This window comes from Cydia splendana, chromosome 9 (assembly GCF_910591565.1).
Source record: "Cydia splendana chromosome 9, ilCydSple1.2, whole genome shotgun sequence".
NCBI lineage: Eukaryota > Metazoa > Arthropoda > Insecta > Lepidoptera > Tortricidae > Cydia > Cydia splendana.
Window position 1 is genome coordinate 5,527,465 of NC_085968.1, and position 15,866 is coordinate 5,543,330.

General features: G+C 37.5%; 1 protein-coding gene across 1 annotated transcript; it reads left to right on the forward strand.

The window, feature by feature from the left end:
• The first annotated feature begins 478 nt into the window (after positions 1–478).
• LOC134793976 (dual specificity protein phosphatase 14) lies at positions 479–6,620 on the forward strand. The gene is made up of 4 exons (XM_063765689.1): positions 479–776; positions 3,032–3,254; positions 4,350–4,486; positions 5,585–6,620. The coding sequence occupies exons 1-4, from the start codon at positions 682–684 to the stop codon at positions 5,772–5,774; spliced, it is 645 nt and encodes a 214-aa protein (XP_063621759.1). The 5' UTR covers positions 479–681; the 3' UTR covers positions 5,775–6,620.
• The last annotated feature ends 9,246 nt before the right edge of the window (positions 6,621–15,866 follow it).

Consider the following 15,866-nt stretch of genomic DNA (forward strand, 5'->3'; position numbering starts at 1 on the left):
AGCCACTCTCTTGTTCGACTTTTGATACCTACCGAATTTTAATAACAAAAGGTATGTGAGACTCAGTTATAAATAATTAATATGTTAAAACGGGTCACTCACGTTTATTATGTTGAAAATTGCTCGAATTATTTTGCTCCAGAACGAGCAGCTTTAACAGGAGCAAGCGTTGATGGATATGTGACTGCTGTTGCGTTGTCAGCACAGATCATGTTGTCATAGTGCTCTTGTTGAAAAAAAATCCTATTTTGATGACGGAACAGATTTTTTTATCATACAGAGAGGTAGGTAGAGCTATACATACTTAGGTGAACATACGGTACATACAAAAAATAATCTCATTCAAATGACACTAATACATGCATAGATAAAGGAATCCCGTACTGACTAACCAAAATAAGTATGCAGTCGGATTGTAAACAAAATAATCGTCACTCCCGTACGAAAATAACCGTGGAATGCCGGATATTGCGCCGCAGGACGCTCAGGTGCCTGCGCGGGCGCCGGTGCTTTTATTATCTGTGGCGCGCGCAAACATTTCAGTTCAGCTTCAGACTCCGCGAGAGACGCACGTCTTTAACGTTAGATCAAATCTAAAACTTTATCGATATCGAACACGATACCGAACTTTGACTTTGAATTTTTGTTGGAAGTGAATTTGAATTGTTATTGGTGAATAAGATGAAGGTTCTTGTTGACGACAAAGTGTCGTGTGTGGGAGAGGAACCGCGGGTGGAGGAGGAAACACAGAAATTGACCAAGGAAGAATTAAACAGGTAATTACAGGAAATTGAAAAAAGTCTAGTAATAATTGTTTTAACTAGTTTAAGACACATAGAAATATTCTAGTGAAACACACCCAACTTGTTTGAAGAAAAAGGCGCGATATTCCAGTTTTCCATGGACAGTAAACTTTTCGCGCCTAAATTTTTTAAATTTGCCGCCTCTTTCTACTGACAAGGTCGCTGTGCCAGATATAAAATGTGCACCCTCAGAAATTAAAAGTTAAATTATGATTAGGAAGTAAACAAAAAGTTATTTTATCTAGTGTTAATTTATATAGGTAGGTACTGGAATATATTTATTTTAGACTAATTAAAAATAGGATTATTTTATTTGTGACAACATTAAATAGAATAGGGTGTTTAATATTTTTTACAACCCCTCGGGCGGAATGAAAACTTTGTATCAATCAATAATTATAAAATATTGATTCCTAACTCAAAGGACGTGAAAACAAAGAATAATTTCATTAATATACAATTCCAATTTAGGCCAAATTTTTTACCTATAGATTAAGTATTTATTTGTAAGATTTATTATGTCTGTGTTTGTTTATTTCATTTAGTTTTATTAAATTCCTTTCATTCCAATTAAATAACTAATAAGAATTTAAATGTCAAGTGGTCCAGATTCATTTTCAATATTATCACAGCTGATGATTACCGATAAGTGGATTTTAAACATAAAAACATTAGCATAAAGAAACTTAACTATAATACAACTTTTAACAGCGCAGCGTCTTTCGGCGGACAATTTGTAGCGAGTTAATGTTAGCCTGCATACGGTGCATAACCTATTATAGGCTACCTACCATACTTAGTAGAAAATATTTGATTTCCAGGACACATTTCAAAGGAGTAACTTTTCAGTGGTAAAAGTTTCTGGAATGCAGCTTGATTAAGAATATAAAAAATTTGTAACTGTTGACGGTCCACACCTGTAAAATTGCACTTTAAATATTTATAAAATAGGGTTAAGCTCGGACGCCTTATCCCGTACATATTACGCGTGCTTGTAATACTCGTCATTCGTACGCGTCGCGCCAACGCCCGCAGATTTGATACACAATCGATAGTTGACAAAAACGTTGTCATGTGTTCACGGGCGAAGCTTCCCTTGCGCTGGCCGCGTGCCAGCTGACACGGCAGTCTGGAATGTGCCGTGTTTACGTTCCTCTGTTTGGAATGCGGGCTTCGGCAACACGGGATGCTGGAGAGACTAATTTGAGAGCGCTGAAGGACTGTAATGTTTCTATCATGTCATTCATGTGGCAATTGTGGCGCCGGAACGAAATGAATTGCCGCGTGAGAAATTTGTAATCAATGTAATTATATTTTGAAAAAGAAAATAGGTTATTGTAGTGAGTGTGTAGGTAGTTGTGGTATACAAAATCTTAGAAAACGACGATGAAGATATATTACGAAACATTAATTACGGAATACGGATTCTGTAAATGTTATAATAGGCGCTTATACAAAATATTAGAAAACGACGATGAAGATATATTACGAAACATTAATTAAGTACGGATTCAAAATATTAATTAGAAAACGACAATGTAAATTAATTTTAAAGGTTATAATTAATAAGGGTTCAAAATTATATTAGTAACTTCTTGGACCTAGCAAAGCTAACGCTTATATTCAGACATCGTAAGTTTATAGCATTTTTGGTGCAGCGGAGTGGTGTTAACGGAATTGGTAGAGATAATTCCAACTGAAGTGGTAAATTAAGGATAATATTAACGTAATTAACGCTAATCTATCATTAGGGTTGAAATTGTTTATATCAATTCCGTTAACACCACTCCGCTGCACCGAAAATGCTATAAAATTTACGACGTCTGCTTATATTACAAGGATCATGAAAACAAAACATTCTCATTCACCTCCTTTTCGCTTCGGTCATCGACTTATCTCTTAAGAGCGGCAAATTATTGTTAATTGTGATTACATTTTTATACCTTATTTATAATTCTTTTAAAATTATATAGCTGCTGCGTTTACTAATGCTCAGAAAAAGTATTATTTCGTCTTTTATTTCTTAATAGTGTCCCCTATCCCTTTTATTATCCCTTACAATATCATCAACGTAAAAGTTAGAAAAGACCTTAGTTTATGACTTAGTTTTAGCACCTAGAATGATTGCTTCGCTCAAGATACGTATACCCAGTGATCTGTTTAGTATCCGATCTATTAGCTTAACTTTTCTCGTAGTCTTCTGGTTACTAACCACCAAATTTTTCCAGAGGCTGTCCCCTGGGCGTGTCCCGCGTCACATCATCCGTGTTCGTGTGCGGCGCGCACGCGCTGCCCGGCGCGGTGGCGGCGCTGCGGCCCGGGCTCGTGGTGAGCGCGGCGCCGGAGCTCCCGCCCTTCGACGGCGCGCCGCTGCACTGCGTGCCGCTGCTCGACACCCCGCATTCTGACATGCACCCGTATATGGAGAGGGTTGCTGATCTGATTAATGAGGTAATTGAGTTCAGGAGTTCACGATACATCCTAATATTTTAGGAGCATTTCACGTGTGTCGTCCAAAAACAATACCTACATTTTCAATTTGATGTGTTCCTCCCGGGTTTGCCAAATGTGACAATGAGGCGGCCACAATACGTGTAGTAAATAAAGGTAGTGGACCCCGCAGTAATTCCTCAGCCAGAAAAAACTTTACAGTATGATAGAGTATCAATAAATAAAAAGTATTCTATAAATTTCCAAAGAATAATAATAATAGAATTAAAGTAAATACCTAAAGTCTTAGATCGTTAATAACTTTTTACGGAAAAATGCTCCGTTCAAACTTTCTTTACCGGACATATTCATGTAACGTATTGCAACAATATATGAAATATCAAAAAAATAACCCAGCAGAAATCCCAGTAAATAAAATATAATTTTTTGGCGTGTCTTGGACCGGAAAATTGCTCAGTCTAATTTTTTCACTGAAATGCCATTTTATTGCCGTTTTATACCTACAAAATGAAAATCTAAAAAATTTCCACTCTCAGTTTTTAATAGTTCTATAATACATACATTTGGGTACGCATTTTTTTTGGATTTTCTTACCCACTGCGCCAAATTATATTCTAAGATCATATAAGAAGAAAAAAATGACAGAGCAATTTTCCGTAGAAAATGAGCGGCAAAAAAAGGAATTATCATAAAAAATATTCTCATGTTTGACAAAACTTTTAGATTTTTTTCTAGTATCACATACTGATACAAATAACTTATTTTGTAAAATAATTTTGGACTGAGCAATTACTCGGTTCAATATATAATCAGATTTGTGTTTTTACCTAACTTAGGAGTGTTTTTTTTTTGGATATTTATATGTTAGTCTCGGCTCATGCTATACAATAACCTAGCTAAATTTCATCGACTGAGAAATTAATGCATGGGTCTCCATACAACCACTTGCTTCATTTACTACACTAATATACGACCCCTAGTATTTAAAGAAAGTCAAACCTGCCATTTGCCATTGCCATCCTAAATAAAGAAAGAGTACCTACTTACAAATTTATAACATGAGTGCATGCATTAAGTTATGTTTGTTTGCCGTAGGTCGTATCACGAGGAGAAGTCGTATTAGTGCACTGCGTTGCTGGCGTGTCACGATCTGTCACGCTGTGTCTAGCTTACCTGATCAAGTGGGAGAAGATGACACTGCGGGACGCCTACCACCATATGAAAATTAGACGGTAAGCCACCAAACATATTTGCACCGTTTCTGAGATTGCCGTAAGGGGTGTTAATCATATGGCTGATAAAGTGGTGGTCTTTAGTGTACTAGTGCTCGACAGGCTTATGCCTAATAGATGACACCCTGCTGTCACCTCTATTGACAATGACGTAAGTTTCAAGATGACATGTACTGGGACCGCGTCGAGCACCAGTACCACCACCTTAGTTCTCAAAAAGATTTATTATGACACTGTCTGATAAATCCCAATAAGTCCTAGTTTCCGAAGGTCCGTTTGACAAAAAACATTGAAAAAGCTGAGAGTGATGATAAACTAACTTCGATTGAGAACCATATTTTTATTTCTTTATGATTTTGGAAAGAATATTCTATAAAAACCCATGCCAAGCACATAACACGGTTGTCTTCGGAAGATTTTAAATTGTTAGTTTTCTATATTCGCCATTCCTTTTATGAGAAGATGACTGCACCAAGCCGTTGGATTAGGGCTTCCAAATACCGGACTTTTTTCAATACCGGTATTAATACCGAAACTGTCTTTATCCCGGTATTGACTATAAAAAAAATGTAATGGCTTAAAAAATTTGAGTTTCTTTTTAAAGGCTCACTTTTACACCAGATATGTATGTCCTTAGCTTAGTATATTAAACAATAATCGCCACCTGTAATAATTATGTGAACCCTCCAGGTTGGCGATCATTTATTTTATCCGCCTTGTTGACTTCACAAGCCACATTTTTAGTTCAACCTAATAATCAGCCAATAAATATTCTTTGGCACCAATAATTCGTATGCCATTACAATTAATTTCTGTCTACTTTTTGATAAAATTTTAAGAACTAATTATATTAAGGGGCTACCCGACATTTTTGACAAGTTTTGAATCGAATCTCCTATTTTTTCTAAAAAAAAAACACTTTTTTCGTATCTAGTTTGCAGTGAAGAATCTTACAATTACATGTACGAAATCTAAATATTTGGGTTCGTATTTGACACCAACCGTGTCCAGTGGACACGTTTCTCGAGACGTCAAATACGAACCCACGTTGGATGTAGAACGGACCACCTTTGGCTAATAAGTCCTTACCTGTTCCAGACCGCAAATTCGGCCGAACACCGGATTCTTCAAACAGCTCATCAAGTACGAAGAGAGGTTGTTCGGTGTGCCATCAGTGAAGATGGTGTACTGCGAGGCCATCGACAAGGAGATACCGGACGTGTACGAACCGGACTACAGAGGCATGATGTGGTTCCGGAAGAGATATGGTCCGATCGAGAAGTGCTAGTGACTGGACAGGCATGACTGCGTATTTAGCAAGATAATAGTGGTTTTTCTGCATCAAAAACTTAATTTTCGAGATACCTTTCTTCAAAATTTCTTGTTATAGTTGCTTCAAAAAAATTTTTTTTAGCTCTGAATCATTTCAGTATAGTCTTACTCTGGCGGATTACTAACTAGTATCTTGTTATTAAAGTGACTGTGTAGATCTGAATAGGGACTCTGAAAGAGATCGTATGAAGTGATATAAGACTGAAGGAATGAATGTTTACGGATGTGCTAGGAGAGGTTTGAAAGACTGGAGGAATAATTTCTTAAGATTTTTTGTCGATATAATGTTAAGTACCTAGGTAATTCAGTTAAAATATATCGTATAACAAGGATCTGTAATTTGGAATATACTTATAATATTAATCATTTTGTACTTTACCGTCTTTATTTATTTTAAGTCATTTGAGGTAAAACAAAAACATTGTTTTGGTGTGCGAAATTTAGTCAACATATTAAAAACTATTTTCGAGTATTACCCACCACTATACTTACAGCTACATAATCTAAAATGGTGAATAATGACCATTATGACCGATGATGTAATCGTAAAAGACGACAATTATAAGGAACTTAATGTTTGCGTCTAAAATACGTTTAAATCTTAATTGTTTTTAGACTGTTAAGATCCGATTAATGAGTAAACTAATATTTATAATTATTTATGCGAATAACTTGAGCTTTTCGAAGTAGGAAGATAGCATTCAAAGCAATGTGATATGTAATTGTTATGTTATCTTAGTCAAGTAAGTTATTTATTTGTGTTTAATTTATTGGGACCAAAATAAATAAGTCATGAATTTTCGTTTTTACTTTTATTGTTAACCCAGCTCATTTCTACCAGAGATGTAACGGATGTGGTTTTATCGGAACCGAAAACGGAAACAGATGTTTTCAATTTAGTTTAACGGAACCGAAAACGGAAACGGAACCGAAAACGGAAACGGAACCGAAAACGGAACCGGAACCAGAATCGGAGCCTGAGTGATAGGTGGACGAGATGTTAAGGGTAGATCTATTAAAAACAAAACCTCCAAATATTAATCAGCCTTTATTATGCCAGGCCTTTATTTTGGATTGGAATTGCACCACTTTTGATTTTTTAGCAAAGTCTCTTTAAGGGTCATTTGTATTTTCGCCTCTTGAAGCGGCGTGTCTTTGGATGTCGAAGGCTGTGTATTTAACTATTTATCTTTTCAACTTCTGACTGGTTAAATTAATCATATTCTGCAACATGCATACACTTCAAATGACTTTTTAACGATGTAGCCGTTTTCTCCTTTCTAGAATAAACCTTCAGACAAAGTTTATACTTAGCCGTGTCCCCACTAACTTCATCAAAATAGTTCCAAATCGAACTTTATTTCGGCTTCATTGTGCGTTTTTTTACACACTAACATTCACCACACACACTACACACAGTCAGTAGTCACTACACAACAGAGCACATACGATTTTAATTTTAATAACACGAATAAAACAAAGTATACAAACAAACAACAAATTAGCGTAGCACGTGGCACGTGGCAAGTGGGGCGATTAGCGAATGACAGGTATAAACCTGTTTGTTTTTGATGTACGCCGCCGCCGCGCGAAGCATTGACATCCGTTATAACTTCCGTTTCAAACATAACGGAACCGGAACAGAAACGGATGTGTAATACCAAACGGAAGTTCCGCCTTAACGGAAACGGAAACGGAGCTCCGTAACATCCCTGATTTCTACTATAAAACACAGATCGACAGAAACTAAAAAGACACACTTGTATTGTAAACAGACAGAAGTCCAGTTTTGCTATTCAAAGTGAGCAGACGGAATGACGGAATACAGAATTGTAGGTCATATTAATTGAGTCTAATTTACTGTAAGTAAAATGTTTACGTCATGGAAGCAAATGCTATAATTGTAACAGTTCATTCATTAACACATATTTTGAGAAGCAATAGTTCATATGTGTATACGCAACAATATGTAATGAATGATCTACCTACTTTGAATTTGCCAGTAGGTACCATGGGATACAAACAAATGAAAACGAGTGTCAAAAGTTTGCAAAGTACGACGTACGATGACGCACGACAGAGAGAAAATAATTAGCACGATAGTATCGTTCAAAAAATATCTCATTCGCGTCAGACAAAACCGCAAATTACTCTAATTCATCCATTAACACTTTTATATCGTGTATTACCTAATTGGCATAGTCGGGGGCTGAGTCACGAGTTGTTGGCCCCGTGGCATTGAGCAGGAGCAGAAATAGCCCGCCCAAAGGAGCGGGTGCTGCGCGTGCGCGGGTGTTCTGCGCTCTGCCGAATGGATTCGGTTTGTGGCGGATGGAGGAGTCCTTGCTGGAAAAGTAGCTAAACTGCATTAATTTTGGTTTTATTTAGTTTTTTATCCTTAAACAATCTTCTTCTTCTTTTTTGTCGTTTTACTCTTGCCAGAGTGGCCGTGGCCATAGTTTTAGATATTGATGACAAGCTTCGCAACACACTGTTTCTGTGATGGCTGTTTTCCTGACACAGTCGTGATTCCTCCACACACATCAAGTGTACTAAAATTTTAATTTTTTTTTCTAATAGAGCGTCTTGCTGGCATTATTTATGACGTTTCACGACATTGCACGTGCAAAAAAGAGCTAATATTCCAACTCAATTTCTATGTGCTATCACATAGAAATTGAGTACACATATATTGTCATTTTTTATATGTCGGAAGAAACCTAAAGGGATTTTATAAGCACGATTATTGTTTCAGGCAGTCAACTTGTCCTTGAGATGTATTCCCCCTACAAGTGTTTCTCTTGTCCCAATATTCCTCTTACCCCACCTAACCTCACTTACTATACCGGAGATTACACTTAATCTGTACTCTTACCATGAGGCCATGAGTTAACAGTGTCCGTAATCTCAAACGACTGCGCGCTAATTGTTTTACCAGTAAAAATCAGTTTAAATTTAAGAACATTGTATTTTTAATATCAACTTTTACTGGTGGCGTTTTACTGACAGAATAACTTCCTTTCATCTGCGGTTTGGTAAAAATAACAATGTTCAAGTAGGTATTAATTATTTTTACGAGATATATGAAGGCATTGAACTGCAGCGCTTTCATCAGTGACTCATACAGTGTTCCGGGTGTATTGAAATATCATGGAACGTAAAAATATGGGTAGGTATAGGAAAAGTTCGTTGATTGATGACCATGTTGACACGGAAATCGTTTTATAAATAGGTACCATATGTTATTAGTATAAGTTAATAGTATAAGTTTATATGTTCTATTTTTTTAATAACCAATATATCAATGGACAGATTTATGAGAGCTAAAAAATAAAATAAAATAAATAAAGTTTTATTTCAGGCAACACGTACAGTTGTACACCCATATCAAATTTTAAAGTTACAAAGCCAAAGAAATACTTAAATAGCAACAAAAAAAATAAAAGTTAAACAATTCAAATAGAATTACACTATTATTTGTTCCCGTTTTGGTGCACGGAAAGCCAGTGCCTAAACATATTACAACTAATGTTGCGATACACCCACACGAGATTGGTGTTTTGCGAGCGGCGCATTCCCTCCCAAAAGGAAGCTATACGCGCGCGTGCCACTGCGAAGAAGTCAGGGATTCTGGCTTCCGCGAGCATGGTGGAGGCACTGCAGGAACGCGGCAGCCCCATCAGTGTCCGGAATATGTTATTATACTGCACACGGATGGCGCTGTACGATTTCCTGCTGTACCTAACCCACAGTTGACAAGTGTAGAAGGAGCTAAGCATATTTTTAGCTAAGCTAAACATATTTTTGGAATGACACTATCGCTTGTAGTACTTAGTAGTCTTAGTACACACGAAGTCATATATGGCAGTTATGAAATTCAACTCTATTGACAGCTATGAAAGTTCAAATTTAAACAAATACTTTATATGACTTACAGTAAATGGTTAAAGCAAATGATCCGTGTCAGGAAGTTTTAAAACTTTCTGTCTACAACCGCTTACGCAACTTAGCTGCTAGGGGATACGACTTCCTTGCCTGGCTTTTGGATAGGGTTACAGTATAAGTATTGGCAATAGATAATAGTCAGGGATCGTACATTTTCCAGCATTTTTGGTGCACAAAGTGTTGTTAACGGAATTGGTATAAATAATTACAACCCTAATGATTAATTAGCGTTTATTACGTTGATATTAACCTTAATTTACCATTTCAGTTGAAATTATCTATACCAATTCCGTTAACACCACGCGAATCGATTTGGTGCAGCGGAGTGGTGTTAACGGAATTGGTATAAATAATTTCAACCCTAATGATTAATTAGCGCTAATTACGTTAATATTAACCTTAATTTACCATTTCAGTTGAAATTATCTATACCAATTCCGTTAACACCACGTGCTGCACCAAAAATGCTGGAAAATGTACGATCACTGGTAATAGTAGACCACAGACAAAACATCCTCCAGACTGAGCATAGTCGTGCTACCCCCTCTGCCACGCATACGGTAAATTTACTCCATGTTCGAGTCAAAAGTGTCTTTGTGTGACGTCCGTGAACTCGTTCGTCGTTTGAACGGACCAATCACGGCACGGGATCTCGCTCACCTCGTCCCGCGCACCCCCGTATTTTTGGCATCATCGGTTGCATGAAATAATTGCTCTAAACTCGGTCTAGAGGATTCCTAGTCTATGTAGTAGACTTTGAGGTAATCTGAAAATGGTAAAAACATAAAATTTTACTAGGTAGTACCATCGCCCACACTGTTAACTGTACATCGATGGACCATATGCCTTTTGTAATAAGGTCCACCGATGTACAGTTAGGAGTGTTGCTGTTTGTACTAATGAGTTTACAGTAGTAGCTGTAATTGCTGGCGACTGCATATACTTGCAATGCATCCGTTGGTGCTGATAGGTACTGGCGCAGTCGTTAGCGTTCTTTTAGTTTAGCGCTCAAATTCCAAGATAACTAGAATGAATTTGACCCGTCAAATTAAAGGTTAAAGCTAAAACTATTCCTAGCTGTCGTCCAGCATCGATCGCCTTTTACAACTAAATACCTCCCTTTTGACGGCTTGTTTGCGAAAACAAAAATAAAAATTTGGCAAACTTTTGCTTTCAACAAAGCACACTTATGTGTTCAGATATAGGGATTAAGTTCGCGTGACAACGGAATTGGCGAGTGCGAATATTTTTTTTGACGGACAGGTCTAGGTTAGCTAAGCGAGAATTGGCAATGTTACAGGATTCAAGTTCAATGTTTCTGTTGATTGCCACGGCAGAAATATAATTAGCCATACGTAGTATTTTTGAACGTGACGTTAATGACGGCGCTAATGGGAATGTAAGAGGATCATGTATCCAATGGGCTTCCAACTGTCAAAATAACCAACGATGGCGCCTGAGGGTCTACCGCGAATACCGAAGTTCGCAAATTGCGGGCATCTTTCTCTTTTATTCTAATTAAAGCGTAATTAGAGTGACAGAGATTGATGCCCGTAATTTGGAAACTTCGGTGTTCGCGGTAGGCCCTCTGGAACAAGCAAAATTTGTATAATAGAAAGAAGCTTTAATTAATGTTTGCCAAATTTACTCAAATGATTCGTAGCGGATTGCTGAATGGGTGTCCATCGTTTTATGAAAGACTTCGTAAGTCTATTTTTAAAAACAAGCATTGCATTTTAAAATATTTTCATTCTCAATTTGTATACCTCATTGTAGTTTACACATTCAAAGTTCGTTCAGTTCAAGGACTGGGCATTGGGTAACAGTACCCCAGTTGCTCTATCGTCCGCCCACGGAAAATATTATCTTTGTTAATGTGTTTCTTTAATGTATAAGAAACCTGGGTTATTTCAATGTATGAAGTCATTAAGCAAAAATTTAGATGTTTTGTTTATTGTCAGATTTTAATACTCAAGCCCACATACAATATATGATTGTTTAATCTAAATGAACCGGAGGATCGGGGTCAGTGGAAGAAAAAGATTCGAGCCCTATACCCCAGCAAGGGGAATCTTTTTCAGGGTGGAAAGAAGAAGAATAATCTAAATGAAATAATTTATAATAAATAATAATGCAAATGGTAAAATAATTAAACTGATACAGTTCGGCATGAATACTATTACTTTCAGACCGTAAGTTATAATTAAGTAGGTATCTAACTTTAGATTATTCTTTGATTTTTTGTAAATACTGCAATAAGCTTTTTAAAATTCTACTTATTTTCAAGTCTTCTTTTCCAACAGCCGAAAGATATTTCGAACTTTTGGCAATGTGTCATCTTAGATGGCGATTTGGCTTGACATCTCAAATGTACGGTTTCCTCACCTTGCTGTTTTGTGGACTGCTGCCACATCGCCAAATATAACGCCGCGTCTTAATTAGGCTTTGGCAGCGAATTGTAATTATTTTTGGTCGTCAATACCGACAACATTCTAGAAACGCGGCTGATAATGATATTGTCAACTTTGGCACTGCTTGCTTCTCGTTGTTTTGTTCGCAGTTCTTAGTTTGGCTTTATAATTTCACCAAATTAATTTGAAAATAAGGCTTATAAGACACACGGTGTCATAGATTTTTGTTCTGTTTTATTAAAAATAAAAAGTTTTGTATTCATACACATACACTGCAGTAATGTGGTAAGTACATACATTATCTGCGTGTTTAGTTTTACTGTTATTTTCTACAAAAATGTTGGTCAGAAGAAAATTCAAAGTGTCCGCTGCAAACGCCTATGTATTTTTGTACCGAGTGCGGGAATGACAATATTTAATATCGTCTGTATCTGATCTACATTTGTTTGTACATGGCTCACAAAAACTATGATGAATAGTTTTGTCCGGCCTTGTGCGCGTAGACGAGACTCGGCTCAGGGCTGTTATTCCAACCGCTTTGACGGCTCAATAAAATCAGTATAAGTGTACCTTTCGATCAAGTATGGTTTTTAAGAATTTCGAGGCCAGTTTTTAAACTGGCGGCTGAAAACTGGACTTCCCGGCGCTCGCGCATGCATTAAGAATACGCGGGCATACCTTGCACATTCCGGGCTATTTTCGCCGGCAAGCATTCCCACTTCGACCTTTCTGTCCGACTCATCATTTAATTTTGAATACACACTCATTGAGTTTATAAACAGCCAGTGTTTGAGGATTTTTGGCGATAAAATCCGACGGCGTAAAAAATAATACTTACCTTGCAAACTCGTATTTATGATCAAACTAGCTGTGCCCGCGGCTCCGCCCGCGTGGAATTCGGTCTGTGTCAGTAAGCGGCTAATTTCTAATCCTAATTTATCTCCCTCTCCCCTGGAGGCGGAACTTGAAGTAAAGTTGACAAATGGATATGCTAGAGGACTGGAGTTTAGATAAAATATTTTACAATTAGGTACCACTAAATACAATTACACTCCAAAATAAATAGTTTTTTTCGCCCTTATTCAAATTATACACGTGATTTAAACGACAGAGTAGTAGATGTACCTATATCGGACGATACAGTAAGGTATATGCGCGCGAGCGAAAGCGAAGCGGCCTGCCTGGCTAGAGCGCCACTCACCGTGGTCTTCTTCAGACTCCTGAGGAAGACCACGTGCCCCTTGTAACCTCAATTCGTTGCGAGACTTTCGCGAATGATTGGATTTTTTTCTGGAAGGCATGGTAATGCGTATTAAATGCTAGTCCCAAATCGTTTGACTTCGCAAACTACCAGTGCCGGATTAAGATATTTTGATGCCCTAAGCATTTCTACACCATGGTGCCCCCTCTCCCTAGGGTCATCGAGATTACATTGAATTTTTTTGGTAAGTTGAGTGACGTTAATTGCCGCATTAGTTACAGCTGAGAATGGAAATTAGTCACATCATTTTATCACGAAAATTGACAGTGCTGCAGCAGTAACGTTGCAACAGAGTAATGCTGCTGCAGTCGCCACCCGAATGTCACCTTTATCATATCCTAGAATGTAATTGTAAACGCGAGCGAAGCGAGCGCGAAATTTTTTCGATACAAAAACGCAATTTGATAGACAGTTGTACATTTTTACTTTTAGTATGGAAATCAGTCACATCATTTTATCACGAAAATTGACAGTGCTGCAGCAGTAACGTTGTAACAGAGTAATGCTACTGCAATCGCCACCCGAATGTCACTTTTATCATATCTTATAATGTTATTGTAAACGCGAGCGAAACGATCGCGAAAATTTTTCGATATAAAAAACGCAATTTGATAGACAGTTGTACATTTTTACTTTTAGTCCCAACCAGGCGCGAATCCAGGATTTCATACAGAGAAGGGATGGGACAGTTTTCTATCAGCCTAGCCTAGCTTCGCATAGGGCTCGACGTTTAAGGGTCTCAGCGAGGTTGTTTTCATACAGAAAAGATGCAAGAAAGCAGAGCTTGGACCAAGTGAATTGAATTGGCGAAGTGTGAGCAAGGCAGAAGGCCCAGCTGCGAAAGAGGAAAGCTTGGATTTGGATCCACGCCCAAGTGTTATTAAGGCAGAAGATCAACTTTGCCATAAGGCAGAAGACCTCGCATAAGACCTTACGCCGAACTGCAAAAGAGTGACTTGAAATCGAATCTACGCATGTAATCACGACTCTTCTATTGCTCGCTCTTTGGCTTCACTCGAAAGCCCTACTTGATAGGATGCTTTTAGTTTTCGGCTTTCACGGGGCCCCTTATAACACTTTGACAGTTAGGTCTCAGGATCGCGGCTAAGGAGCAACTGGGCTTGGCCGACAAATCTGGCGTGCAAGAGAGCAAAATTCGCTATAAAATCGGTAACCTATGTCGAAAAAATCGGCTGGCCGCAAGCCCGAAAGCAAGTTTTTTTCCATGACTTTAAGGGCCTCCGCGTAAGGTCAAATCGAAAGCCTACGTTGGAGATGTTCTTACGTACCCTCACTCTCTTACTTGATCCCTACGACCCTTCGTTATTAGATGGGTACTTGTACACGTATAAAAGTTTCATGTAGGTACCTACTTCACGACAACTGCAATGCTGATGCAGCCTGCGCTTTTTTGCGTACGGTTTTGGTGCCCCCTAGACGTGGTGCCCTAAGCTAGTGCTTATTTTGCCTAAAAGGGTTAATCCGGCACTGCAAATGACAGAGGTCAATTTTTTTTTCAAAGTACCCACCTTCGTGGCCATTATTAAGGAGGCGATACGTATGAATATGGATTAGGGTGCGATATAATTACGATTAGGTATAATTCATGATGGAGAAAATTAATAATTTTAAATAATTATGCAATTATACGCGTGTTGATATGTGTGTTTATTTTACCACTATGTAACTATGTAAACTCATTTTAAGTTTTCTTGATTACTTAATGTTTACTCAGTTCCCCAAAAGATGGCACTGTGCAATGAGGGGCAATTAATTTACTGTCGTTTAATTTTGTTGTATTATTAATTTATTAAATCAACATAATTATTCAATTATTTTTGTTGATAACCGTACCCCCTCTTCTAAACTTAGAGTTAATTTGGCAAAATCTTTCCTCGGTGGCTTATTCATGTCACAACGTATTAAATTCAGCGCCATCTGTTAGTTTACCAGGGTTCTCAATAGTGGTAGCACATATTTGAAAAATGTTTCCTCCTTCCTAAGTAGCGCCATAAGATTCAGGGGCAAACTTAAGTCAATCGAGTGTTGTGGCTACCCCTCCCTTTTAGGGGTTGAATTTTTATAGCCTATAACCTAGCCGGGGATTTTCTCGACAGATTATAATAATAATAATATTCTTTATTGTGCACAATGAAAACATGATTAAATACAGCAAATTAACATAAATAAAAAACTAAGCAACAACAGGCGGTCTTATCGCTAAAGAGCGATCTCTTCCAGACAACCTTCAGGTAGTAGAAATTATCGAAGGGAAGAAATAAGTATAAGGGTAGCAAAAATAAATGAAGTGCAAGATCAGGAAAAAAAAAACAGCACAACTAAATATATAACAATATGAATACATACATTAAAGAGATATATAAATAAATAAATATATAAATAAATAAATACATATATACATACATATATC